The sequence below is a fragment of the Delphinus delphis genome, chromosome 20 (assembly GCF_949987515.2).
Source record: "Delphinus delphis chromosome 20, mDelDel1.2, whole genome shotgun sequence".
Taxonomy (NCBI): domain Eukaryota; kingdom Metazoa; phylum Chordata; class Mammalia; order Artiodactyla; family Delphinidae; genus Delphinus; species Delphinus delphis.
Window position 1 is genome coordinate 23,331,525 of NC_082702.1, and position 27,890 is coordinate 23,359,414.

Sequence of the window (27,890 nt, forward strand, 5' to 3'; positions counted from 1 at the left end):
AAGACAGGAGTGTTCAATGGTGATCAAAGCAACTAGTAAACTTTGTAGCCAAATGTAAATAACTGCTACAACAAAATGTGAAAATAAATACATAAATAGATAAATCCTAGATGATATCAACATGGTGATGATATCACTGAATGAGGAGGGGCTGGGTAGGGGAAAGAGAATTTTAACGTATGCTAAAAATCTTGTCTTAAGGACTGTTTTGTCTCTAGTAGTTCACTAAAAAAATGAAGTTTAAATATATGTACTAAACATTTAACTGTAACAACTACGACAGAAATGAAATTTATGATATACAAACCATCTTAGGAACTACAAAAGGAAGAAAAATTTGAATGATCAAACAGAAGGCAGAAAAATGAGAAAAAAATGATGAATACAAACATAAAATGGCAAGAGTAAATCAAAGCATGTGTGACCACATAATAATATTACTAATAATTAAAATAATAGTAGACACTACATAGAACTTATGCTGTGCCATGCAGTGTTGTGAGTCCTTGTTGCATTGCTGTCTTAGGGTTTGAGTCTGTAATTTTATTGTTCATTCTTAAGGTTATTGCATTGCAAATTCCTATCAAAATACGTACCTATCAAAATGTGTGGTTTGAAGTCAAGTACTTAGAAAAGAGTCTTAAAAACACTTATTAGAAACTAAGAAAATGGGAAAATTCTATTAAGTATTCAATGAAATAAAAACAAAAACAAAAATAAATCTAAAAAAAGCAAAAAAGGGAAGGAGTTAAATACAGAATTAGAAATAAAATATTTGTGAAAAATCCATCTCATTGAAAATAAAAGTAATTTTTTAAACAAATATAACAACAAAAACACAGACATTAATGCAATAATAAAACAGACCAGCCCTAAGACTGATGAATTAAATACAAAAGGCAAATAACATTACAAACACCTATGGACTCAAAGGAAATGTAAAAATTACAGAAGAATGTAACAACATGCCAATAAACTCAGAGTGCAGGAGTGATTATTAATAGATTGATTAAAATTGATTGCTAATAGAGTAAATAATATTTAATATATATCCTTTTGGAATTAACAGAGACTGTCAGTGTTTTAACTTACCATCTACATAATTTTTTCCCTCACAACTAATTTGTGGATCCTTTTTCATTTTAGTATAGGGATTCGTTAGGGCAGAAGAATAGGCAACCATACTGTAGAGAAAACATGAGCTTTACAAATTCCAACTACTGAAGCTGAAGTTGGTTTGTGAGTGAAGGTTAGTCAACATAGCAGTATGAGTTCTTCCATGATGAAACAGTATGAGTTCTTCAATGATGAGTCATCCAGGATAAGATTTCAAACACATTTTATCATTTTTTACTCTGCCACATCATACTGGGCTAATTTAGTATTTTCCCTCATTTGAGGTATAGAAGCTACTGAATAAGACAGTACAATCAGAAATAGTTTAAAATGAAAGTAAAGCCTGATTAAGATATTCTATATTGTAAAAACTGATTTTAAAAATCACATATTGATGTTGAGCATTCTTTCATGTGTTTGTTGGCAGTCTGTATATCTTCTTTGGAGAAATGCAAATCAAAACTACAATGAGATATCATCTCACACACCAGTCAAAATGGCCATCATCAAAAAATCTAGAAACAATAAATGCTGGAGAGGGTGTGGAGAAAAGGGAACCCTCTTGCACTGTTGGTGGGAATGTAAATTGATACAGCCACTATGAAGAACAGTATGGAGGTTCCTTAAAAAACTAAAAATAGAACTACCATATGACCCAGCAATCCCACTACTGGGCATATACCCTGAGAAAACCATAATTCAAAAAGAGTCATGTACCAAAATGTTCATTGCAGTTCTATTTACAATAGCCCGTAGATGGAAACAAGCTAAGTGTCCATCATCGGATGAATGGATAAAGAAGATGTGGCACATATATACAATGGAATATTACTCAGCCATAAAAAGAAACGAAATTGAGCTATTTGTAATGAGGTGGATAGACCTAGAGTCTGTCATACAGAGTGAAGTAAGTCAGAAAGAGAGAGACAAATACCGTATGCTAACACATATATATGGAATTTAAGAAAAAAAAATGTCATGAAGAACCTAGGGGTAAGACAGGAATAAAGACACAGACCTACTAGAGAACGGACTTGAGGATATGGGGAGGGGGAAGGGTGAGCTGTGACAAAGCGAGAGAGAGGCATGGACATATATACACTACCAAACGTAAGGTAGATAGCTAGTGGGAAGCAGCCACATAGCACAGGGATATCAGCTCGGTGCTTTGTGACTGCCTGGAGGGGTGGGATAGGGAGGGTGGGAGGGAGGGAGACGCAAGAGGGAAGAGATACGGGAACATACGTATATGTATAACTGATTCACTTTGCTATAAAGCAGAAACTAACACACCATTGTAAAGCAATTATACTCCAATAAAGATGTAAAAAAAAAATTACATACTGAAAGCTTCTGGAGGCTTTATACTAATCTGCTTAGGAGGAAGTAATACATTTTATTAAACCTAGAAGTGATGTGAATATGATTCTTGAATTCAGTACCCTTATTAATTTTGAAAAACAAACATTTTACAAAAACCTTACTCTAAACCTATGTATAATTCTATAAAATACCCTAAACAAAAATATTAAAATATTCTTCAGTCTTCAATAAGCTGTGAATGCAGATAACTTCCCTACCCAGAGTTATTACTCATTAACTAAGGATTAGTTAAAGATTTAGAGCATAAGACGTAGCGATGTAGGTTGTAATGTCAGAAACAGGCTATTCTCCCTAGTAACATTTGAACAGATGGAAATTATGTGACATAGCCTACCAAGATGTATTTTGCAAACTACCACTAAACATTCCCCGGCAGAATAGGCATGGAATGTTTTTTCTTTTATTGTAAATTAGGAAGTCTGTTATATTTTCACATTCATGGAAAAGATGGTGATTAACTTCATTTAAAAAAGATTATGGTGAATCATTTGAAGTATAAAACATAAAATTAGTAAGATATTTGATCTAATTTAAAATGATATGAAACCCTTTGTTACAGTTCATAATAAAAATGAAAAACAACAGTGGCTTGAAATGTACAAGTGGATACAGGCCTCTGTACTATCAATCTCCTTGCCCACTAAAGCAGAACATCTGAAATATAATGTAACCCGTCCTTGGTGACTCAGGGTATTAGTGTGAACCTAAATTATTTTATAAAGCTGAGGGTGAAGATGAAAATGCAAATTATACTGAATGGGTAATTAGCTAATAGCTGCAAAAGTCCCCAGTAATTCTTTTTTGACAAAGTTCCAGATCCCGACTTGCTTCTGGTCCTCTTCCATCGTTTCATATTGGTAGCCTGAATGTATACCACCAACATACCTCTTGTTTCCAAATTACTAACATAAGAGGCCACGTGCTTGCATATAATCAATCTCCTCTGACAGCAAGACTCAGAAAACTTATGGACTTTATTCATTTGTCCTTAGCTTGCTCCTTCTTTCTCTTGTCAGAGAGACTTTTACTATCTGCCCAAATCATCATTTCTAACCTCTGCTAAAAATGTGTTTTTTTGGTTATATACTACTTCCTTCTAAATTTTTTTCTTACAGGGAAAGAAAAAGGATTCAGATTCTGTGAACTTAGAGTGCTGACTGAAACTGTGTGATCCTGGACAAGTAGTCTGACTTATCTGAGACTGTTTCCATACTTACAAAGTAAAGATAATACCACCCCATAGAAATTACTGTGAAGCAATATGCATGATGATAATCACTTTATAAACTAAAGCCCTTTGCTTCCTGGCATTAACTGACAAGGAATATATTGCATTTGGCCATTTGTTGATTTACTTGCCATTTAACAGATTTTGGGAGCTCTCACAGCTGATACTCAGAATCTGCTCCTTTGCTGCTAAAACCCTTTGTTTAAATTTTTTTTTTTCTTTTAGTACTTTTAGATTTGGATTCTCTATAAATCCCTGCTGGAAGCTGAGGTTTTGCTTACAATTTCATCCACTTTCAATTTATTAACAACAATACAACTTTTCTTAAATATATTAACATTCTGATTAATATGCAATAGAACAAAGACTAAAAGTCACTCTCTTATATCTTCAGTTAAATGCTAAAAATAAGGAATAAATATGCACTGTATGCGCTTGACAAAATGATAAGTAAATCATTAACACAACTTCTAGACTACAGTACCAGTGTTAAACAAACATGCATTTATTCTGAGCAAATTACAATCTATGTTAGTTTTGAATTTTAAAAAATCATACAATATGGTTTAGAATATTAATTTAAATATGGTTTATCAAATTTTCCTATAGAAACCTAATAGTTACTCAAAATTAGTATTTAATTTTACCTATGACATTAATATTTCTAGGGGAATATTTAGAGAAATGTTTTTTCTAACATATGCATAAAATAAAATTTCTAGTATACCACATATTGGGCAAAAATAAAATTAAACTTTTCATTTTTGTGTACTAGTTTTTCTAGTAACTCTGGCTAATTAAGAAATAATAGTGATTAGAAATCCATAAGGATAAGAGTTTAATTAGATAAACGGTTCTCAAATATTCTTTGTTATAATTTATCCTCCAGTTCCTTTTAAAAAAGTTTTTCAGTTCTATACTAAAGACTTAGGACATAAAATATCTTTTCAGTGTTATTTTACACATGAAATTAAAAAATTCTAAAAACAGAATTATTATTAGCTTAAGAGCACACTATTGGAATAATGTCATTCTAAGTGTGCCTTCTTTCAAAAAAATGAAAATTCAGACAATTAAGACAACATGACTACACACAGAAGATGAGAGTAAACACAGGGCAACTGAGTAGTAATGGGACAGCCAAGGGAAAAAACCATGGCTTTCAGTCAGTGGTGGCACAGATGTAAAATGGCTGACCTCAGACCATGTTATTTTGTTTAGAGTCACTTGCTGCCTCTATAAATGTCACTAATAGAGATCTTTTTCATGTAACATGATTCTAAAGGTTAACTTTCAACAATTAGACTTTTACCATAAAATAAAAAACAAACAGAAAGCCAAATAGCAACTCTCCTCTGAAAACAAAAAAACACAAGTTAACAAGCCAAGGTTTCAGAACTTCTTTTCATGAAACATATACTGTGGATTTTATTCTTAACTGCGTAGTTAATCTCTACCTGATTTTCAAAACCTGAAGAAAAAAGGAGACAGGATTCTCCAGGTAGCAACCCTTGAAATTATAAACTGCAACCCTGTACTACTTCTTAGCAATACAGCAGTCTTGAAATCAGTTAAAAATTATAAAATGCTTTTCAACAAAAGTGAACAGTAGAAAAGGATTATAAGGTACACTATGTCTTATTTTCCTTCTTCTATGTTTCAAAGAAAATACTATGCTGAATTTTCCTAGACAGACATCTCTCAAGTATAGGGCTATTTCTCATCTAGTGATTTAATGAACACTGAAATGCACTCAAATCTATCCTTCAATTCTCATCTATCCCAAAAGAACAAAAAAGAAACCCTGGGTTTTAAACAGTTGCTTTTATAAAAGCATCAAGAGTCTATGACTGTCTTTTACCTTATGTTTCCTATAGAGCCACAGTGTTTGTTCACTGCTGAATTAGCTGTTGATATCATCGTTATTACTGAATGGTAAAGGTAAGTTAAATATTTGATGGTTTGAAGAAGAATATGTTGATAAAGAACTTTTATGACAAAACTATAAATTGTTTGTATGTTTTTCTAAGAATAAGTAATCACATCTTAAATGAATTTAAGATGTAATTTCTTATTCTTTTGAATAGGGTAAATTGTTCAAATTAAAGCAATTTTTACATTTCTTTGTTTTTACGTGCCACTTTAAAAGGAATAAAAATCACATTCAACTCAGAAGTTTCTTTTCGTTACATAAGATCTGTTTCATACACATAAGTTATGAGTGTATATACTACTCTCTATTAAGGATCATGATGCTCATATCCTTAGAAAGTTTTATAAACACAACTCAGAGTGATTATAATTTCAAATCAAGGTCCTTAGAAAAGTTTAAGTACAGACATTTTATAATTTCTATAAATATTTAGGGACAGTCACTAACAATGTGTGGTTTTCTAAAAATCACATTTCTAGATAACATTGTTTGATGTTAAAATCAACAATAGTCTGATTCTTTTTCCAGGAAAGTTATATTGCATCATGAGCCTGGTAGTAAATGTGGAGCTGAATCATCACTAATTTCAGAGCCAACAAATGAATTAATGCTCAGAAGAAAAATTATGGATAGATACAATGTACGAGGCAAGAAAGAATAAGGGGCAAGAAATACAACTAATTGTAATATGAAGAATATAATAAAGCATTAAAATTTGGAAAGAGTCATATTTATGGAATCTGTCAAGATCAGGGTAATTGTGAATTTAACTATATTCGTTTAGCTACTGGTACCTCTACCTAAGGAAAAAAAAGTAGCAACAACATTCAAAATCATTGATAATGCAATAAATATACTCAGAAATTCTGTATTTACAAATATTATCAATTGTCATGTCGAAATTCTCAACACCATTACAAAACAAGCAACAGTAAGGCAACATTCACTGATAGTAAAGTCAGCATGTGCTAAGTATCTTGCTAATTGTCTCATTTTTTATTTTTACCTCATGTAATTTCCACTACAACTCCATGACAGAGGTGCAGTTACTACTCTCAGTTTACAGATGGGGAGTTTAGGTAATCTGCTCAAGGTCACACAGGTGCTAAGTGGCTGGACTGAGAGCGAAGCCTAGGCTCAACTCTTAACCTCCATGGTCTTCAGACTCAAAATGTAACTGAGTCATTTACTTATAAAAATTTTGACCTTTTAAAGATCAAGTTTTGTTGAATGAAAAATAAGCCTTTTATTGTTCTATAAAACAGAAAAAGAACAGGTATTCTAAGCAGTTGGGAGAAGTTCAGAGCTCACAGTGTTCCTTATTTAAGGAACTGTACCATATTTAGGAGTCATTCAGCTACAAAGTATCACAGTGAAAATATTTCACAACTATTTCTCATTTGACTTAATTTCCATACCTTCCAGATGTATTCTTCAGTATGGCAAGAGCATCTGGATAACCATCCATGTTGTAGTCTCCAATATGAAGGGTAATTGGAATTGGTATTTCAGTTGGTCGTTGTTCATGCACAAATGGCACAAAACCCCAGAGTGTGCCCTTATTGCTAAAATCCTGTAGGACAGGAACCCACTGTGGATTAAGAGAAAAAAAATCAGATTTTATAGTCATTTTAGAAAAAAATTCACCATTTGTAAAACAAATGATCCACGAAAAGTCCTCAAGGTAAGCATCACCTTATTTAAGTTCTTTATCACTACAAAATGGTAGGGTACTATAATTTACTTTGATAAACAGGTAACTTACACTTTGGAAAAAAATCATCTCCTTTAAAATTTATCACTAGTCATCTTTCTTTGAACTAGCTCACAGAGCCTTAGAAGGTTTTTCACAGAACCACAAAATCTTAGGATTGAACTGATGCTGATAATCATATACTTGAATTGCCATTTTAAAATGTGTTGAGTGGAAATACAACCTCAAATGAATATTTAAAAAATTACAATATCATGTAATACTGATGTCCTTTCGGAGGACCATCTCAGGAAGAATTAGAACATGACAGTCTCCCTTGTTCTCTTGCTTTGCCTCCTATACATGATGATGACTTTAGTCATCATTCTCAGAGCCAAGCAGCTCTGAGGCTTACCAAACAATACTAGCCCTGACAAGCTGCCTGCCCCAGAGAATGAGCTCTGTCACCAAAACAGCTGGAAGCTACATTTTAAATAAATTCTTTATCTCTATATTGATTATAACAAGAACACAGAGAATAGGATCATTTCAAAATGAGCTTTTGGAAATCCCTTTTTCTTGTGAATGCCCCAATCTTTACTTTTAATAACCTAATGCAAACTAAAAATCTGAAGAGTGGAAATCATCACATTAAAATTATAGATGTGCCCATAATTAGCTAAGAGCATGGATACTGGCACATAACCTGGAGATGTCCAAACAGAAGCAGGTGCAGCTGGCTTGAAATGACAGGAGGCCAAACATGCCTACAGATGTTTTTGTCCTTATAAGCAGGTGACTCATATATATAGCTCTAAGCCAGACTACATAAAAAGTGGCCTCTTGAAAAAGGTTTAGAACATAGGATATCCCAAACATTTTCTATGTTATCCAAAGAAAGCATAGTTTGCCAAGGAAAAAGCAAAAAAAGTGGCTTAACTACAAAGACAAATTTACAGAAAACGAGCCGTTTTAAAAAACTGGTCTGCATCTTTAATAAATTTTTCAATCTTTCTTAAAGCAAAAGAGTATTATATAGCATCAAAATGTTTTAATGTTTCATGTGACTCTGAAAAAAACTGCTGGTCTTGTTTTGGAAGAGGATGAGAAATTTCACAAAATGCCAAGTTTTCACAAGTTTCTGAAGAGGTTGATAGTTTATTAATGAGGATAAAGTATTTCTGTTAAGGTAAATGTATTAAGGTCTAAGAAGTAAAATATTTTTCATTAATGTGACGTTCTTAACAGTCAAAAAAGAACTGTGACATTTATCTGCCCAGAGAGAACTGTGTAATTTGAAAATATTCTTACAGTAGTCTGTCACTTGAAGACAGGCTAATAATTACTAGGTTTACTTACAGCTATGAACCAACGATGAAGTGTGACTTGACCTAATATTTTCAATGATTCAAAACTTTAAAAAAGTTCAAGGTAATAAAGGTTATGGGTGTAAGAGTTAAATGCTTTTAGAATGCTGACTGGAGGAAGATTTGTTTTCTTTAGTGTCTTAGTATAAAAAGTGATACTTCCTACCCATAAGGGCTAAAAAAATCAAAATGTAATTCTATCATTTATTACCCCCAAACAGAAAATATAACTCATTAATTCTACTACTATATTACTGGTTTCCATTCAGGTGCTGTCAATATGGAAAAAATCTCAATGTCATAACCTATCATTCCCACATTAATCCTCTGCTGTGATTAACAGATTCTAAATTATTTATCTACAAGCTACAGGTATAAAGTCAGCACGAGAGAATGAAACAGATTTAGATATCACAAATAAAAACAAGATTAGCCTTGAAAATAGGTATGATGTTCTTCTACATAACCCTTTATTATAGCTATAGTGTGTCTTACCATATTCCCAGCATATAAAAGGCTAACAGATCATTTAATTACAGGATCAAGAGTGGGTTTTCTTAACCAGAAATGATTATGCCACTACTTTTTTCTCTCAATAAACCAATAAAAATAGATTTAAATGCATTTCATTAAGTTAAAATAAGGAAGTAAATTTATTTTTGGTTTTTCTCTTTTCTGATTCTTCAGTTACTTCTTCTAACCTCTGAAATTTTTTTCCAAGAACATAACTCTATTTACATTAAGAAACAAGTAGATATACCTGCTTTGTTCTGGATCTTGCTAAGTAAATGGTACTCTTCTGGCAGTTTTTATCTTCACAGCCTGGCAATAAGTGATCCATGTTTCCATCTCCATCTGCCAAAAGAAACAGACACAAAATAGTGTTCTTGTATGACAGATTAAATTTCCTATTTGTTTAAACTCTGCATCAATCTAGATAAACTGAGGAATCTGATGCATGGCTTTGGAGTGAATGTGATCCAATTAAAAAAATTATTCTGGCCCTTACTGTCTATTACCTGGACCATGTCTTGTTTTAAATTGCTCACTCTTCTGTGGTTAAATATTTATCCAATGGTGGAAAAACTCCTCATTTCAGGCTTTGATGTTAAAATTATCAATTAAAACAATGTAGCTTTTGACCTATTTACATAATTATCATCACTGCCACAGGAGAAAAATAAGCATGCAATAGTAACCCATTATTATGTGGCTTATTTTAAATGTCTTTACAGATAATTTATCTTTACACATACTTTTAAGTCTCTTTTATACAGCATAAACGTCAATTCAAGAGTTATAAAGCTTTCAGCAACTTAGATTCTAAAAAGCACCAATACATTTTTATCAATAAAGAGGCAAATGAAGGGAATACAGACGTCATTTCCAACTGACTGGTTTTTAAACAGCTGCACAATGTTCTGCAAAGACTTCTAGAGATGAGGTTACTGATGAACTTGGAGTCATTTCCTCTAGTGCTCCTTCCTATCTACTGTTCCCTACCTGATGAAGTTTACAGATTTTGATGTCCCAGAGCTAAATCTCTATGGGGACATTCACACAATGGAGTAGTCATGAAGCTTTTAAATTTAGGGCCTAATTTTGTGTTGCTTTAATCACTGATTTATTTGCAATGGCTTAATGTTATCATTTAATATGTGCCTGAGGTAGTACCTTCACTTGGAAGGATATATAAGGTTTACCAATAAAAAAAGTCCATCCTTGCATAGGTTTAAATATTAAGAGAGATATATAACTATAACAAGCCTATCAAGTCTCCAATAATGTATGCACAAAGAAAAAAAAAAATTTCAGGCTGTGTGGGATGAAAATCTAGCCAATGGAAGGTGACCTCAGCATGGAAAAGTAAAAGGCACAGCACAGTGAAAAATGAATTTCTTTCATTTAATTTCATAGTTTAATTACTTATGATCCTCATGGTTAATATTCTTTGTGATGACGAACGCTTAGAGGAGTATAACATTAAATAAAATAGTTGAATTAATAATGGAGAGTACAGAGAATACATGTAATATGACAGTATACACATTTGGACTACTGTGAAAAGTTGAGAGAGAGAGAAACAGCAACTCTAGGCAGGAATACTTGGAAAGGAGAAGGCTTTCCAAGGGCATAAACATATATCATAGCTTAAAAAAAAAAAAAAGGAGCTAGCCAAGAGAGAATTAAATGCAAAATGTGATATATAAACAGACTCTAGTAATATCATAGACTTCATTAAAAGCCAAACCATTTTACTGCAATTAATGTGGGACTAATCAGAAGAGCAACTACTAAGTCTCTGCCCTTCATTTTTACCCCAATGGCAAAATACTCAGATTAGATTTTGATGTACACTTTTCTTTTCTCCTAGTTTATTTTTCTTCCGAGTAGTTTCCTATTTCCCACAATTATTTTGACCATGACTTGGCTGATACTTAATGCTGGCAAATAACCTTCTGTTAAACATATAACTAACTCACGTCACAACATCATAATCATGCCTTTTAGTAGGAATTATCAGTAATATTTTATAGATATGGTCACAGAAATCTAGAACTCTATCAGAGAATGTGCTCCTTGTGCTGACTCTAAGCGCTATTTTTTTGATGTTTAGGGTAAGTGGCAGAAAAGCTTTCTGAGAGCCCCACTTCACACGCAAAGGAAATTTTCTCTCTTAAAGGCAACAAACTTTTAAATCTTACATGTTACACTTTTCTGCATGTTTTAAAAAAAAACTTTTTATTTGTAAATAAACTTAAAATTGCAATAATAAACATAGTAAAAGAATTCCTGTAAACACTTTAACCAGATTGACCTATTAACATTTTACCCCATTTATTTGATCTGTGAAATCAGTTTTTTTCTGAACCATAATTATATACATTATAGCCCTTTACCCCTAAATACTTGAGTGTGTATTTCCTAGGAATAGAGATATTCTCTTAACCACAGTACAACTATCAATTCACACAGATACTTTTATCTATTGTACTATATTCTAATTTTGTCCATTGACGTAATAATGTCATTTGTAGCATTTTTGCCCCTCTAACACAGGATCCAGTCTAGGAGTAGGAATTACATGTAGTCGTTATTTTTAGCCTTCTTTAATCTAGAATATTTTCTTTTTTTAAAAAAAATTTTTATAGGTTTTTTCTTTTAAATAAATTTATTTATTTATTTATTTTTCTTTATTTTTGGCTGCATTGGTCTTCGTTGCTGTGCGCGGGCTTTCTCTAGTTGCAGTGATTGGGGCTACTCTTAGTAGCGGTGTGCAGGCTTCTCATTGCGGTGGCTTCTCTTGTTGTGGAGCACGGGCTCTAGGCGCATGGGCTTCAGTAGTTGTGGCACGCAGGCTCAGTCGTTGTGGCTCGCAGCCTCAGTAGTTGTGGCTCATGGGCTCTAGAGAGCAGGATGAGCAGTTGTGGCGCACAGGCTTAGTTGCTCTGTGGCATGTGGGATCTTCCCGGACCAGGGCTCGAACCGGTGGTCCCCTGCATTGGCAGGTGGAATCTTAACCACTGTGCCACCAGGGAAGTCCCTAGAATATTTTCATAGCCTTTTACAATCTGCGTATCTTTTTTTTTTTTTTTAACCTCGGACTACAGGAATCTTTTACTTTTCCAATAAGTTATTATACCTACAGAAGGAAGTAGTTTCAGAAAAATCAGTTTCACATGAGGCAGAGGCACAAGGCTAGGAACTAGTAATAAGCAAATTCTCTGAAAAACAATGAGACTAAGAGGAATGTCATGCTGACAGAGGTACCAGTCTGTGAACTTGGCACACATTCCTTAAAGAAGTCCCAGGAATTATTAACTACGGACTGCCTTCTCCTCAGAACTTCAGCCCATTATATATCTAGAGTTTTCTTAAAGGCTAAAATTCCTTCTCAAAGCCTCAACAGAAACTGTGACAGAAGGAATGGCATTTTGATTAACTCATTTCATAAAATGCAGTATAAAATTTGGCCTTTTGAATGGCGGACCAGTAGAGACTAAAGTACACACTAAACACATGTTAATTTCCATCTGATGTTAACCTTAGCCAAATTTCAAAAGAAATTCTCTTCTAAAACAGATAATTTTAATGAGATAGATTTAATGAGTCAAACTGATTTTCTGAAAAATTTTAATTTTAAAATCAAGAGAACACTAAAGTAAAGTCTTCATAAAAATGGATTATAATGAATTTTGGTATAATAATTTTTGTTTTTAATTAAGCAGAGGACAAAGAAGAAGATATACAAGAGAAAGGGTCACATTTATATTATGTTTCCTCTTAAACATTCATAACATTTTCAGTCTCATGAAATTAAATGACCTGTGGTATGGCTTAAGCAAATTACAGCTCATTGTTCTGGCCCCAGATTACCCATCAACTCTGTAAACCACAACTTCTCTAATGCAGTGATTCTCAAAGTGTGGTTCCCCGTCCCACAGCCTCAGCATCACTGGGGAACTTGTTAGAAATGTCGATTCTTATGCCTCTGTCCAGATCTAATGAATCAGAACCTCTAAGGGTAGGGCACAGCAATGCATATTTTCATAATCCCTCTGGTTGAAACGCTGGTCTTCCACTGACACCAGGGGGTGCTACACGTACCCTATTTCTGTCTTAATCATGCACCTCCATTAACGACAAACTTCTTTTGCTAATCAAATTCTACTATTCATTTAGGACTCAGTATGTATCTTGCTCCAGCCTCTTGAGACTGAATTCAAGTCACCTTTTGCAAATTTTTGTACCTCTTGGGCAGGTCAACTCATTATGGCAGTGAAACAAGTACTACTACATAAAATAATTGTTTTTGATGAACGTCTTGCCACTCCATGAGAGTGTATGGAGATTTTAATGTAATGGTAAGAAGGTAGGACTAAGATCAGTTAGATTTAGATTTTTAACCTGGCTTAACTCCTAATAAGTAATTAGACATGTACTTTTGGGGAAAAAAATACTGAAAAATATTTTTAAAATATTAGGATTTGGGGAACAGGTACTTCTGTATTTTTTAGGACTGCTCAAGAAGTATTCAGGTTTTCAGAAATGTCTTTTTCCTACTCTTGTCCCCAGCTCCCCTCCACAGTGGCAACCACCATAGCAGTTTTTCTTGTGTATCCTTCACCACACAGGCTATGCATACACATATACTATATACAATTCTGTACAATTGTAGTGTACACTACACTTTTTGGTACCTTCAACTTTTGATTTAATATATCTTTGAGAGCATTCCACAGTGATAAATTTATATCTGCCTCATATATAGTATACATTTACATTTTATGGGTATATCTCAATATAGCCAATTCTCTACTGATGTACAAACACTGAGTTGTTTCCAATCTTCTGGTAATCAAAAAAATCCAACAATGAATAACTTTGCACATATAATATCTCATATTTGAGAGATTATAGTATAAATTCCTAAAATGGAAATTACTGGTTCAATGATTGTATGTAATTAAAATTTTTATTTTAATCTCCATAGAGGAGCAGTTTTCAAACTAGTCTCAAGAATCCTTTATACTCTTAAAGACTGAGGACCCCAATAAGCTTTGTTTATGTGGGTAATATCTGTGGGTATTTCTATGGGTATTAACTTGAAATTAAGACTAAGAAATATTTATATATTTAAGTGAAAATACAAACCATAAATATATCACATATAAACATAACTAATATTTTCATGAAAAATAACTGTTTTCCAAAACAAAGACATTTTGTGAGAAGAATGGGATTATCTGGCCTAGCAGAGAAAACCTGGATTTTCATACTGCTTTTGTATTCAATCTGTTGTTTTGGTTGACAAATATGAAAATATGTAGTTGGAGGAAGTATTTTAACAGCCTTTTCAGATAACTCTAATATTCTTCAATGCTACGATCAAAACTCAACAAGTGACAATTTCTTAAAAATTTCTTGCAATGAAGAATCTAAACCTGTTTCAATGAACATTTCTTACTCTGTTAATTAAAATCCAGTAGTCCATCTTGCACTTTGAATGGGTGTTTAACCAATGTATAACTTTGTAAAATCACACATCAAACATTTAGAAGACAGTGTTTCATTGAGTTATGTAGATTTTGCAAATGCTGAAACATTTCATTACACAATATAAAAAATTCAGATTCGTTACTATCACCACCAATCTCATCAAAAAAGTCTTTAGGTACTGAAAAGCTGTCAGCTCATGGTAGCAGATAAAAAGTTTTCCCAAATTCCAATTTTTGCTTGAAAGATCAAATTTTATCATTGGCACCTTCCCATCAGTTGTTTTCTTGAAGTCTCAAGCTCACTTTGTTCATTGTAGAGAAAATGGCTACCAAATCCCCAAGTCTGAAAAACCATAGTTTGTCTGTCAGTTGTTTTTCAAGCAAAAAATGGTGAAAATGGTATTACATGAAAAAAAAAAAAAGGAGTTAGTTCAGTTTGCAACTCAATCACACCAGTGTTTTTCATTAAGACGACCACCATACTCTGTGCAGAAGTGTTTTATGCATACGTCTTGTTTCCTGACAGTATTAAAAAGGTGTGTAGTCAAGGGTTGAGATCAAATAAAATTAATATTTTTTGCTTCATCAATAAACACTCTTAAGAGAAACTATTTTTCTTATTTTCTTTTTCTTTCTCTTCCTTCTTTATTTTAATACTGTGAGTATATGGTGGTGAAGAATACAATGAATGGTAATAAAGTTTGGTGCCACTGTTTTGATTTGTGCCAAATGGCAGCAGCTTTACACACCACTGCTTTCATATCATCATCAGTCAACAGGGTGAAAAAGGCAAATAATATCTCAGTGTTATGAAGGTAATTTTGATCTAGTGGACCCCCTGAAAGAGTTGCAAGAAAACCTCTCCCCACCCCTTGGGATCCATACTTTGGACCACACTTTGAAAAACTTTGCCAGAAAGGTTGCACCAATAAGCAAATTATCAAATATTTTGATTTTTGCCACTCTGATTAATGAAAATGGTATTTCATTGTGGTTTTAGTTTTCTTACTAATTATGGTGTTTGTCTTTTTAAAATTGAAGCATAGTGGATTTACAATATTATATTAATTTCAGGTGTACAACAGTGATTGAGTATTTTTATAGATTTTACTCCATTTAAAGTTATTGCCAAAAAAAGGCTCTATTTTCCTGTGCTGTACAATATATCTTTGTTGATTAATTATTTTACACATAGTAGTTTGTGTCTCTTAATTCCATATCCCTATCACGCCTCAGGCACTTAGACTGGAAGAATTAATATTAAGATATCCATACTACCCAAAGCAATCTACAGAGTTAACACAATCCCTATCAAAATACCCATGACATTTTTCACAGAACTAGAACAAATAATCCTAAAATTCATATGGAACCACAAAAGACCCTGAATTACCAAAGCAATCTTGAGAAAAAAGAAGAAAGGTGGAGGCATCACGCTCTCTGACTTCAGACTATATTATAAAGCTACAGTAATCAAAATAGCATGATAGTGCACAATAAAAAGACACACAGATAAATGGAACAGAATAGAGAACCCAGAAATAAACCCACCTATCTATGGTCAATTAACCTACGACAAAGGATGTAAGAATATACAATGGAAAAAAAAAGTCTCTCCAGTAAGTGGTAATGGGAAAACTGGACAGCTATATATAAAAGAACAAGATTAGAATATTTCCTCACACCATTTATAAAAACAAACTCAAAATGGATTAAAGACCTAAATGTAAGACCTGAAACCAAAAAACTCCTGGAAGAGAACATGGGCAGAACACTCTTTGTTGGTCTTTTTTTTTGTCCTGCTGCTAATTTGTAGGAATCCTTTTAACATTAAGAAAATTATTATTTTGTCTGTGATTTACTAACACTTTCCTTTACAGCTTCTAGGTATTGCTAACAACTTAGTAAGGCTTTTCCAATTCACAGTACTTTGGGACATTACTTTTACTTTGAAGTCTTAGATTCACCTGGAATTTATTTTAGCTTATGATGTGAGTTATGACTTTTTAACAGATGGATATATCCAGTTGTCTCACACCACTTACTGAATGATCTATCATTTTCAGAAAGAAACTCAATTTCTCTTATATTATTTATCTTTATCTGTAAAATGATCAATAGGAACATAATTTGGCCACAGAAAGGGGTCATTGTGAGAATGAAATGTGGGGGAAATAACCTGGGGAAAATGACACAGCAGTAAACAATCATAAAGGAGTATATTATCCCTATATACTCCTTCTATCACTTGTGGTATGCTGTGTGTACTTAGGACAGTGGTATACTCTGTGTGGGTAGGTGGGCAAGAGAGTAAAAAAGCATAACTCCCAGAAGAATAGAGGGTTTTTTCTTCAGAGTGCTCACTTCCAGGACTCACTGTAATGCTTCCAGCAGGAAACACTGAAACATTTGATCATGAAAAATGAAAGCAATAATTTAGGATTTGACGAATGTTACTCCACAGATGGTGGAAAAAAACTGTAAGTAGATGGCTAAATATTTTGATCTATAACCTGGAACTCTGAGTTCAATAATAAAAATAAATCAGTGATTTCTGAATTATAGAGTAGAACACATCATGACAGCTCAAATGGGGAATAAGTCAAAATGACTCCTTCCACCATCTGGAAAATTTACTCATGGATGGCTATAGCATACACAAGATATAAATATTACAAGTCACACAACTAATTAATGGCAGAAGGTTCTAAACAGAATTCAAGGCTTTCTTTAACTTTTAAAATATGGGACCCAATGCTGAAAGATATCTATACAGAGTTTCTAAAACTGCATTTCTTGCCAAAATGGACCCAGAATGTAGGTAGAAGTAACAGCTTTTCCATTACATTTGTCAAGAGACATGCGAGACATATGACAGAAAATGTATTCATATATTCTATATTTTTTGTTATTCATTAATATAAAATTGGAAATACACATACTAAAAAAAAATTTCCTGTTCACTTCCACTATAATACAGTAAGTCCCCTACATGAACCTTCAAGTTGTGAACTTTCAAAGATGCGAACATGCATTCTATCAATGTCAGGCGTGAGTGAAATTGCAGCTTGCCGTCTGTCTCCTTTTGCTGAGGATCCTTCAGCTCTACCATCTCCTCTCCCTCCTCCAGTCAGTAACTCTTCTTGCCTGTTCACTCAATGCCAGCCCCTGTACGCCAGCTGTTGTACTGTACTACTGTACTTTTCAAGGTACTGTACTGTAAGATTAAAAATGTTTATTTTTTGTTTGTTTTTATATAATTATTGGTGTGAAAAGTATTATAAACCTATTACAGTACAGTAGTATATAGCCGATTGTGTTAGTTGGGTACCTAGGCTAACTTTGTTGGACTTACGAACATATTAGACTTATCAATAATGTCTTCTTAGAATGGAACTCGTTCGTATGTAGGGGACTTACAGTATATGAAGTATATCACTTAATATTTTCCCGAAGAACACATCCTTAATGTAAGAGACATTATTGGCACAGAAATACATTGAATATGATATAAAAACGATTACATTACAGCAGCCAGATTAGATTCTTTGGGGAAATAAAATTCAGACTTTTAAAATAAATGATGAATAGTATAAAAAAATAGGGGGCATGCATGGAAATGTTTGATTTCTTTTTTTTTTCAATGCTCATGAACCAAACTGTGACAATAAGAAACAGGTGCTATAAAACACACATATACACACACAGGAAAAGAAGAACATGTCACCTTATCATCTGGAAGGTACAAATTTCCTTTCTTCAAAATATTCATTTTTAAATAACATAAACTGCAGATTTATGAATACATATATAAGTTTGCTTATTTTTCTTCAGATTTTAAATAGCATCCAGGTTGACTTTCAAGTTACGCTCATATAAATATATATTAATATACTTAGGTGATTAAAGACGAGTCTACAGAGTGCCAGGGCCTTAACAGAACTCAGTGGTAAGAAACACATATTGTGAAGGAATATGAACATGATCAGAACGGAAATATTGTAGTTCTTTAATAAGATGCTGCTGGTTCCTAACAGACCTGGTAATGCTGGAAATTTTGAGGTGGGGTCAAGGATATAGAAAGTTAACTGAATTTGTTTTAACATAGGTTTAGGCTTTGTGAGTAGCTGGTCATGAAATAGAACTTTCATGATGACTTCTTTTTCTCTTGCAAGTCTAATAACTGTTCTTTTTGAAATGATAAAATATTTTTCATTGTCAATTTTAGCACCTAAATATCCATCAGGTTTCAATAATGTCTCCAGGATACCATCTACTGATGCTTTTCTGCTTTGTTGAATATACTGATTCTTTGACTACTATGTTTTAATAATTCTTTTCCTAATTAAGGATATAAAGCAAACTAATGATGTATTTATTCAACTTCCTGTTCTGAGATCCTCCTGCTCTATTATGTGGATAGAGGTAAAAGCCAACTGTTTTAGTGAGTGAAGAGGTAACAGGTGAAGAGGCCAAAATCAGCCCACTCATCAGTGGGTAAAGGATGGTAGAAATGTCTCCTAAATATTCTTATGTGGCAATGCCTTGTTTATTTTACTTTTAGAAGCTGGGAAGAGGGTGAAGAGAATGTTGGATTAGATTATTCTCAAGTAGTGGGATTGCTGGGTCATATGGTAGTTCTGTTTTTAGTTTTTTAAGGAACCTCCATACTGTTCTCCATAGTGGTTCTATCAGTTTACATTCACACCAACAGTGCAGGAGGGTTCCCTTTTTACCACACTCTTTCCAGCATTTACTCTTTCTAGATTTTTTGATAATGGACATTCTGAATGGTAGAATTGAGTATTTACTATGTTCAAAACATTGTTATAAGTTTTATACTTGTATTATCTCCTTTAAACTTCATAAAACCCCTATTGTGTTATTATCCTATACTATTTCCCCCATTTAACAGAAGAAGAAACAGGTACCAAGAGGTTAAGTCTTTTAAAGTCTTTATTGAATTTGTTACAATATTGCTCCTGTTTCATGTTTTTGTTTTTTTGGCTTCAAGGCATGTGGGATCTTAACTCCTTGACCAGGGATCAAACCCACACCCCCTGCTTTGGAAGGCAAAGTCTTAACCAATGGACCTCCAGGGAAGTCTTAGGTTCTTAAATGTAATCCCCATGGTAACACAAACACACAAAATCTACAAAATATATGCAGAAGAATATGAGAAGGGAAGCAAAATAGTTCACTACAAGTCAACTAACAAAAAAGAAAGAAATGAGGACATTTCTTCATGGATTAAACTCTCCAATCAAAAGGCAGAGACTGGCAGAATGGATTAAAAAAAAAAGAGGTCTATTTATAAGCTATTTACAAGAGACACGGTGTAGATCCAAAGTCACAAATAGGTTGAAAGTGAAAGAACTGAAGAAGATATTCCATGCAAATAGTAACCAAAGTGAGCTGGGGATGCCACCTTAGTATCAGAGAAAATAAACTTTAAGTAAAAAAAACTGGCAAGAGACAAAAAAGGACATTATATATTGACAAAAGGGTCAATTCATCAAGAAGATATAACAAATGTAAGCATATATACACCAAAAAGCAGAGCCTCAAAGTATATGAATCAATCACTCACAGAACTGAAAGGAGAAACAGAGTTCTACAATAATAGTTGGAGACTTCAATACCCCACTTTCTGTAATGCAGAACACCTAGACAGAAGATTAAAAAGAAAATAGAGTACTTAAACAACACTAAAAAGCCGACTAGACCTAATTGACATGTATAAAACACTGATCAACAACAGCAGAATGTACATTCCCCTCAGGTGCACATGGAACATTCTCCAGGGTAGATCAAAAGTTATTCCACAAAACAAGTCTCAATAAATTTAATAAAACTGAAATCATACATAGTATATTCTCTGGCTGCAATGAAATGAAGCTAGAATTCAATACCAGAATGAAACAAATATTCACAAATACATGAAAATTAAATGACATACTTGCAAATAATTAATGCGTCAAAGAAGAACCAAAAGGGAAATTAGAAAACAGTTAATGAGATGAATGAAAATAAAAAGACAACGTATTCAAAGTTATGGGATACAGTGAAAGCAGGGCTCAGAGGTAATTATATCTGTAAATTATTTATTTATTTGTTTGTTTAAATTGAGACTTTTTAAAAAAGAGTAGTTTCAGGTTCACAGCAAAATCGAGGGGAAGATATAGTTAATATATCTCTTGCCCTCACACGTTCATAGCCTCCCCCATTATCAACATCTCCCTTTAGAGTGGTACATTTGTGACACTTGATGATCCTACACACCATAATTACCCAAAGCCCATAGTTTACATTAGGGTTCAGTCTTGGTGTACATTCTATGAGTTTCGACAAATGTATAATGACATGTAGCCATCATTATGATATCATACAGCGTATTTTCACTGTCCTAATAATCCTTGGTGCTCTGCCAATTCATCCCTCCATCCCCCAATCCTGGCAATCACTGATCTTTTTTACTGTCTCCTATAGTTTTGCCTTTTCCAGAATGCCATATAATTGGAACTGTACAATATGTAGCCTTTTCTGATTGGCTTCTTTCACTTAGTAATATGCATTTAAGGTTCCTCCATGGCTTTTAATCGCTTGAAATAGCTGTAAATTTAATGCCTACATTAAAAAGTAAGAAAGATCTGAAATCAATGAATTAAGTATATACCTTGATGAATTAGAAAAAAAGTGAACTAAACCTAAAGCAAGAAAAAGAAAGAAAATAGTAATAACTATAGTGTAGATAAAGAAAAGAGAGGATAGAAAAGAGAATCAATAAAACTAAAAGTTGCTATTTTGAAAACATCAAAAGAATTTACAAACCTGTAGCTAGACTGAAAAAGGAAAAAGAGCAAAGATGCAAATCACTAACATCAGGAATGAAAGTGGGTACATAATTGCTGCCTTTAAAGAAATAAAAAGCAGTATAAGAGAATAGTTTAAAAAACTGTAATGCCAAGAAATCAGATAATCTAGATGAAATGGACAAATTCTTAGAAACACACAAATTACCAATCTGACTCAAGAAGAGGTAGAAAATCTCAACAGATCTATAACGAGTAAAAAGATTGAATCATTAATCAAAAATTTCACAACTAAGAAATCCAAGCAGATAGCTTCTCTGGATTTAAATTAGTATTTAAAGAAGAATTAGCACCATATTCTCAAACTCTTTCAGAAAACAGAAGATGAGAGAACACTTTATAATTCATTCTATGAGGCCAACATTATCCTGATACGAAAGTCAGATAAAGACAAAAAGGGAAAATAATTACACACCAGTATTTATTATAGTAAGTCCCCTACATACGAATGAGTTCCGTCTGAGAGCACGACTGTATAAGCCCAACAAAGTTAGCCTAGGTACCCAACTAACACAATCAGTTAAATAGTACTGTACTGTAATAAGTTTATAGTAATTTTCACACAATAATAACATAAAAAACAAAGAAACAGAAAAACAAAGAAAACATTTTTAATCTTACAGTACAGTACCTTGAAAAGTACAGTAGCACAGTACAACAGCTAGCACACAGAGGCTGGCATCAAGTGAACAGGCAAGAAGAGTTACTGACTGGAGGAGGGAGAGGAGGTGGGAGATAGGAGAGCTGAAGGATCGTCAGCAATAGGAGATGGAGGGCAAGCTGCAATTTCAGTCACACCTGATGTTGATGGCACAGGTTCTGGTTCCATGCTGGATTCAATTCGATCTACCCTCTTGAAAAAACGATCCAGTGATGTCTGAGTAGTAGCTCTTTTTTCTCCTCACAGATGACATGGTAGCACTGGATTGCATTCTAAATGGCTGCACAACTATTGTGTACCGTTCTGCATTCAGGTCCTGTGCCTCAAAAACTAACAGTGCCTCCTCAAGTGAAGAAAATCCCCTTGCTGTTACCTCCGTCGTGAATCTCGTCAGTTCTTCAGTTACTTCTTCTTCCTCTTGTCTCTCTTCGTCCTTTCTCTGAGCCTCCAATTCTATCAGGTCTTCATTAGTAAGCTTCTTGTGTTGCACAGCAAGGAGTTCAGGGAAGTTGTCCTCTCGCAGATCTAGCTCCAGCTTCTTGCTGACGTTCAGTAAGTTGCTGAAGACCTCTTTGGACTCCTCATCCACCTTCTCAAATGCACAAAAATCGTGAACAAACTGCCGGCAAAGGTTCTTCCAAAGTCCATTCATGGTGATGGCCTTAACCTCATGCCAAGAAAAGTCAGTGTTTTTTATGGCCTTGTAGATGTTATAGTCCTTCCAAAACTGTCACAAGGTTGTTCCTGATTTATCACTCGCCTTTACTGCCTGACTAAAAGTGTGACATAAATAGTATTTCTTGAAAGTTGCTATTAACTCCCTGGTCCATAGGCTGGATGAGCGACGTAGTATTCGGTGGCAGATGCACAACTTTGATGTTGGGATGAAAGCAGTCCATGAATAGGGGCTGGCCTGGAGAACTGTTGAGTAGCAAAAGAATGTTGAATGGGACATCCTTCTCTAAGCAATATTTCTCTACCTCCAGGATGAAGTAGTGGAAAAACCAGTCCTGGAAAATGGCCTGTGTAGGCCAGGCTTTGGGGATACTCTTCCACACAACAGGAAGAGAGCCCTTGGCTATGTTTTAAAGGGCTCTTGGGTTCTCTGAATGATAAACTAAGAAAGGCTTCATCTGCCTATCACCAGAAGCACTGCCACCAAACAACAGAGTTAGCCTATTCTTTGCTGCTTTATAGCCTGGCATCAACTTTTCCTCCTTACTGATGTAACTTCAATCTGGCATCCTCTTCCAGTACAGTGCTGTCTCATCGACATTAAAAACCTGCTTGGGTAAATACATGCTTTTGCTGCTTCACCACTTACTTTTATGTTGTGAAGGTACTTTTATGTTGTGAAGGTTGTCTCTAGCCTTGAACCGATTAAACCAGCCATGGCTGGCATTAAAAGATGCGCCCTCTGATTCTTCACTGTGTTTCTTCTTCAAGTCTTCATAAAAGCTTTTAGCTTTCTCTTGAATCAGCATTAAGCTGAGCAGGACTCGACGCTGATGCTGATCCTGCATCCATATACTGAGAAGTTTCTCCATCTCCTCCATCACTTTTCCATGCTTCTTTGATATTATTGTCGACATCATTGGCACAGCAGACGTCACATGTTCTATGATCTTGTTCTTGTTCTTTAGAATCGTGCCAATGGTTGAACAATACATGTTATGAGAATGAGTGATGTCTGCCATCTTTTTGCCTAGCTCCACTCTCTTAATTATTTTCACTTTTGTTTCCAATGATATTGCTTGGTGCTTCTTAGCAGTACCAGCTACATCACCATTGCTTTTATGTTTGCTTCCAGACATCCTGGGCTTGAAATAATGGTACTGTACTACTTACTGTACTCTATACAGTACTGTATAGTAGAGTACACAAAAGCACAACCACTTGTAGAGGATGTATGTACATGACAATGTATGCCAAACACATGAACCAACTTACATGACTGGACATGCAAACACACGTTCGCATCTCTGAAAGTTTGCAACGAGAAGGTTCATATGTAGCGGACTTACCGTATATACAATAAAATACTTTTCAGCTATAAAAAGAAGGAATTTCTGCCATTTCCAACAACATGGTTGGACCTGGAGGGCATTATGCTAAGTGAAATAAGTCAGATGGAGAAAGACAAATACCATATGATCTCACTTACATGTGGAATCTAAAAGAAAGCTGAACTCAGAGATACAGAGAACAGTTTGGTGGTTGCAAGAGGTGGGGGATGTGTGAAATGGATGAAGGTGCTCAAAAGGTATAAACTTGCAGTTATAAATAAGTCCTGGGAACGTAATGTGCAGCATGGTGACCATAGTTAACAATATTGTATTGTTTACCTGAAAGTTGCTTAGAGAGTAGATCTTAAAAGCTCTTATGTGTATATATATATATATATATATATATATATATCAAATCATTATGTTGTACACCTAAAACTAATACAATGTCATATGTCAATTATATATCAATTAAAACAAAAAACACCATAATATGGTACTGGCATAAGGACAGACACATAGACCCATGGAACAGAACTGAGACAGAAATAAACACAAATATCCATGGACAACTGACAAGGATGCTAAGTCCATTTGATGGGGAAATAATAGTCTCTTCAATAGATGGTGCTGGGGTAACTGGGTTTCCACATGCAAAGAAATCAACTGGATCTCCAACTCACATCATGTACAAAAATTAACTAAAAATGAATTGACCTAAATATAAGGCACTAATGAAAGGCCTCAGGTGGTGGAGTAGAAGAATGTGAGCTCACCCCTTCTTATGAAAAAACCAAAATCACAAAATCACTGTCACAGAACAGAATAAAGAAAAAAGATATTATACAGAATGAAGTAAGTCAGAAAGGGAAAAACAAATATTATAATATTAACACATATATGTGGAATCTAGAAAAATGGTACAGATGAACCGGTTTGCAGGGCAGAAATTGAGACACAGATGTAGAGAACAAATGTATGGACACCAAGGGGGGAAAGTGGGGGGTTCGGGGTTCGGGATGGGATGAATTGGGAGACTGGGATTGAAATATATACACTAATATGTATAAAATAGATAACTAATAAGAACCTACTGTAGAGCACAGAGAACTTCACTTTGCTGTACATTAGAAACTAACACAACATTGTAAAACAACTATACCCCAATTACAAAAAAAAGAATTAAAAGAAATGAAGACAGTCTAAGAGACCTCTGGGACATTAAACACACCAACATTCGCATTATATGGGTCCCAGAAGGAAAAGAGAGAGAAAAAGAACCTGAGAAAATATTTGAAGACATAATAGCTGAAAACTTCCCTAACATGGGAAAGGAAACAGTCACCCAAGTCCAGGAAGTAAAGAGAGTGCCAGGCAGGATAAACCCAAGGAGAAACAAACCGAGACACATAGTAATCAAATTGACAAAAATTAAAGACAGAAAAAATATTAAAAACAACAAGGGAAAAGTAACAAATAACTTATAAGGAACTCCCATAAGGTTACTGGATGATTTCTCAGCAGAAACTCTGCAGGCCAGAAGGGAGAGGCATGATATATTTAAAGTGATGAAAGGTAAGAACCTACAACCAAGAACACTCTACCTAGCAAGGCTCTCATTTAGATTTGATGGAGAAGTCAAAAGATTTGCAGACAAGCAAAAGCTAAGAGAATTCAGCACCACCAGACAAGCTCTGCAACAAATGCTAAAATTAATTCTCTAAGTGGAAAACAAAAGGTTACTACTAGAAACAAGAAAATTAGGAATGGAAGAGAGCACCATGTAAAGGCAAATATAAAGTAAAGGTAGGAATCATCTAAATACAAATATGATACCAAAACCAGCAACTATGAGGAAAGCACAAATGCAGGATGTTGGAAATGCATTTGAAATTAAAAGACTAGCAATTTAAAACAATCCTGTTTATATATAGACTGCTATATCAAAATCTCTTGGTAAATGCACACTGAAAATCTACAATAGATACACACAACAAAGAGAGAAAGGAATCCAAACACAACACTAAATAAAGTTAGTCATCAAATCCCAAGAGAAGAGAACAAAGGAGGAAGGGGAAGAAAAAAGACATACAAGAACAAATCCAAAACAATTAAGAAAATGATAACAGGAACATACATATTGATTATTACCTTAAATGTAAATGAGTTAAATTCTTCAACCAAAAGACACAGACTGGCTGAATGGATACAAAACAAGACCTGGAGACATACTGTCTATAAGAGACCCACATCAGATCTAGGGATAGAGACAGACTGAAATTGAGGGGATGCAAAAAAGGTATTCCATGGTAATGGAAATCAAAAGGAAGATGGAGTAGCAATACTCATATCAGACAAAATGGATGTTAAAATAAAGACTGCTACAAGAGACAAAGAAGGACACTACATAATGATCAAGGGATCAAACCTAGAAGAAGACATAACAATTGTAAATATTTATGCACCCAACACAGGAACACCTCAATATGTAAGGCAAATACTAACAGATAAAAGGAGAAATTGACAGTAACACAGTAATAGTAAGGTAATATAACACCCCACTTTAATCAATGGACAGATAATCCAGACAGAAAATGAATAAGGAAACACGGGCCTTAAATGACACATTAGAGCAGATGGACTTAATAGATATTTATAGAGCATTCCATCCAAAAGTAGCAGAATACACATTCTTCTCAAGTGCACATGGAACATTCTCCAGGATTTATCACATGCTGAGCCACAAAGTGAGCCTTGGTAAATTTAAGAAACTGAAATCATATCAAGCATCTTTCTCGACCTCAAAGCTATGAGATTAGAAATCAACTACAAGAAAAAAATTGTAAAAAAACACAAACACGTGGAAGTTAAACAATATGCTACTAAACAACCAATGCATCACTCAAGAAATCAGACAGGAAATAAAAAAATATCTCGAGACAAGTGAAAACGAAAGCACAAAGATACAAAACCTATGGGATGTAGCAAAAGCAGTTCTAAGAGGGAACTTCATAAGAATACAATCTTACCTCAGGAAACAAGAAAAATCACAAATAAACAACCTAACTTTACACCTAAAGCAACTAGAGAAACAAGAACAAAATCCAAAGCTAGCAAAACGAAAGAAATCATAAAGATCAGAGCGGAAATAAATGAAATAGAAATGAAGAAAACAATAGAAAAGATCAATGAAACTAAAAGCTGGTTCTTTGAAAAGATAAACAAAATTGATAAAATTTTAGCCAGACTCATCAAGAAAAATAGGGAGAGGACTCAAACCAATAAAATTAGAAATCAATAAGGAGAAGTTACAATGGACACCACAGAAATACTAAGGAGCATAAGAGACTATATGCCAATAAAATGGACAACCTTGAAGAAATGTACAAATTCTTAGAAAGGTACATTCTCCCAAGACCGAACCAGGAAGAAACACAAAACATGAACAGACCAATCACAAATACTGAAACTGAAACTGTGATTAAAAAACTCCCAACAAGCAAAAGTCCAGGACCAGATGGCTTCACAGACAAATCCTATCAAACATTTAGAGAAGACTTAACACCTATCCTTCTCAAACTCTTCCAAAAAATTGCAGAGGAAGGAACACTCCCAAACTCATTGTATGAGGC

The 27,890-nt window shown here is 34.1% G+C and overlaps 1 protein-coding gene across 1 annotated transcript in view; it reads right to left on the reverse strand.

Moving 5' to 3' along the window:
- ITFG1 (integrin alpha FG-GAP repeat containing 1) overlaps positions 1-27,890 on the reverse strand; it is a 232,075-nt gene that overhangs the window by 109,442 nt on the left and 94,743 nt on the right. The window contains exons 9-10 of the mRNA XM_059999143.1: positions 9,481-9,575; positions 7,079-7,251 (exon numbers count right to left, since the gene is read on the reverse strand). Coding sequence (XP_059855126.1) covers positions 7,079-7,251; positions 9,481-9,575 — 268 coding nt within the window. The remainder of the gene's footprint in view (positions 1-7,078; positions 7,252-9,480; positions 9,576-27,890) is intronic.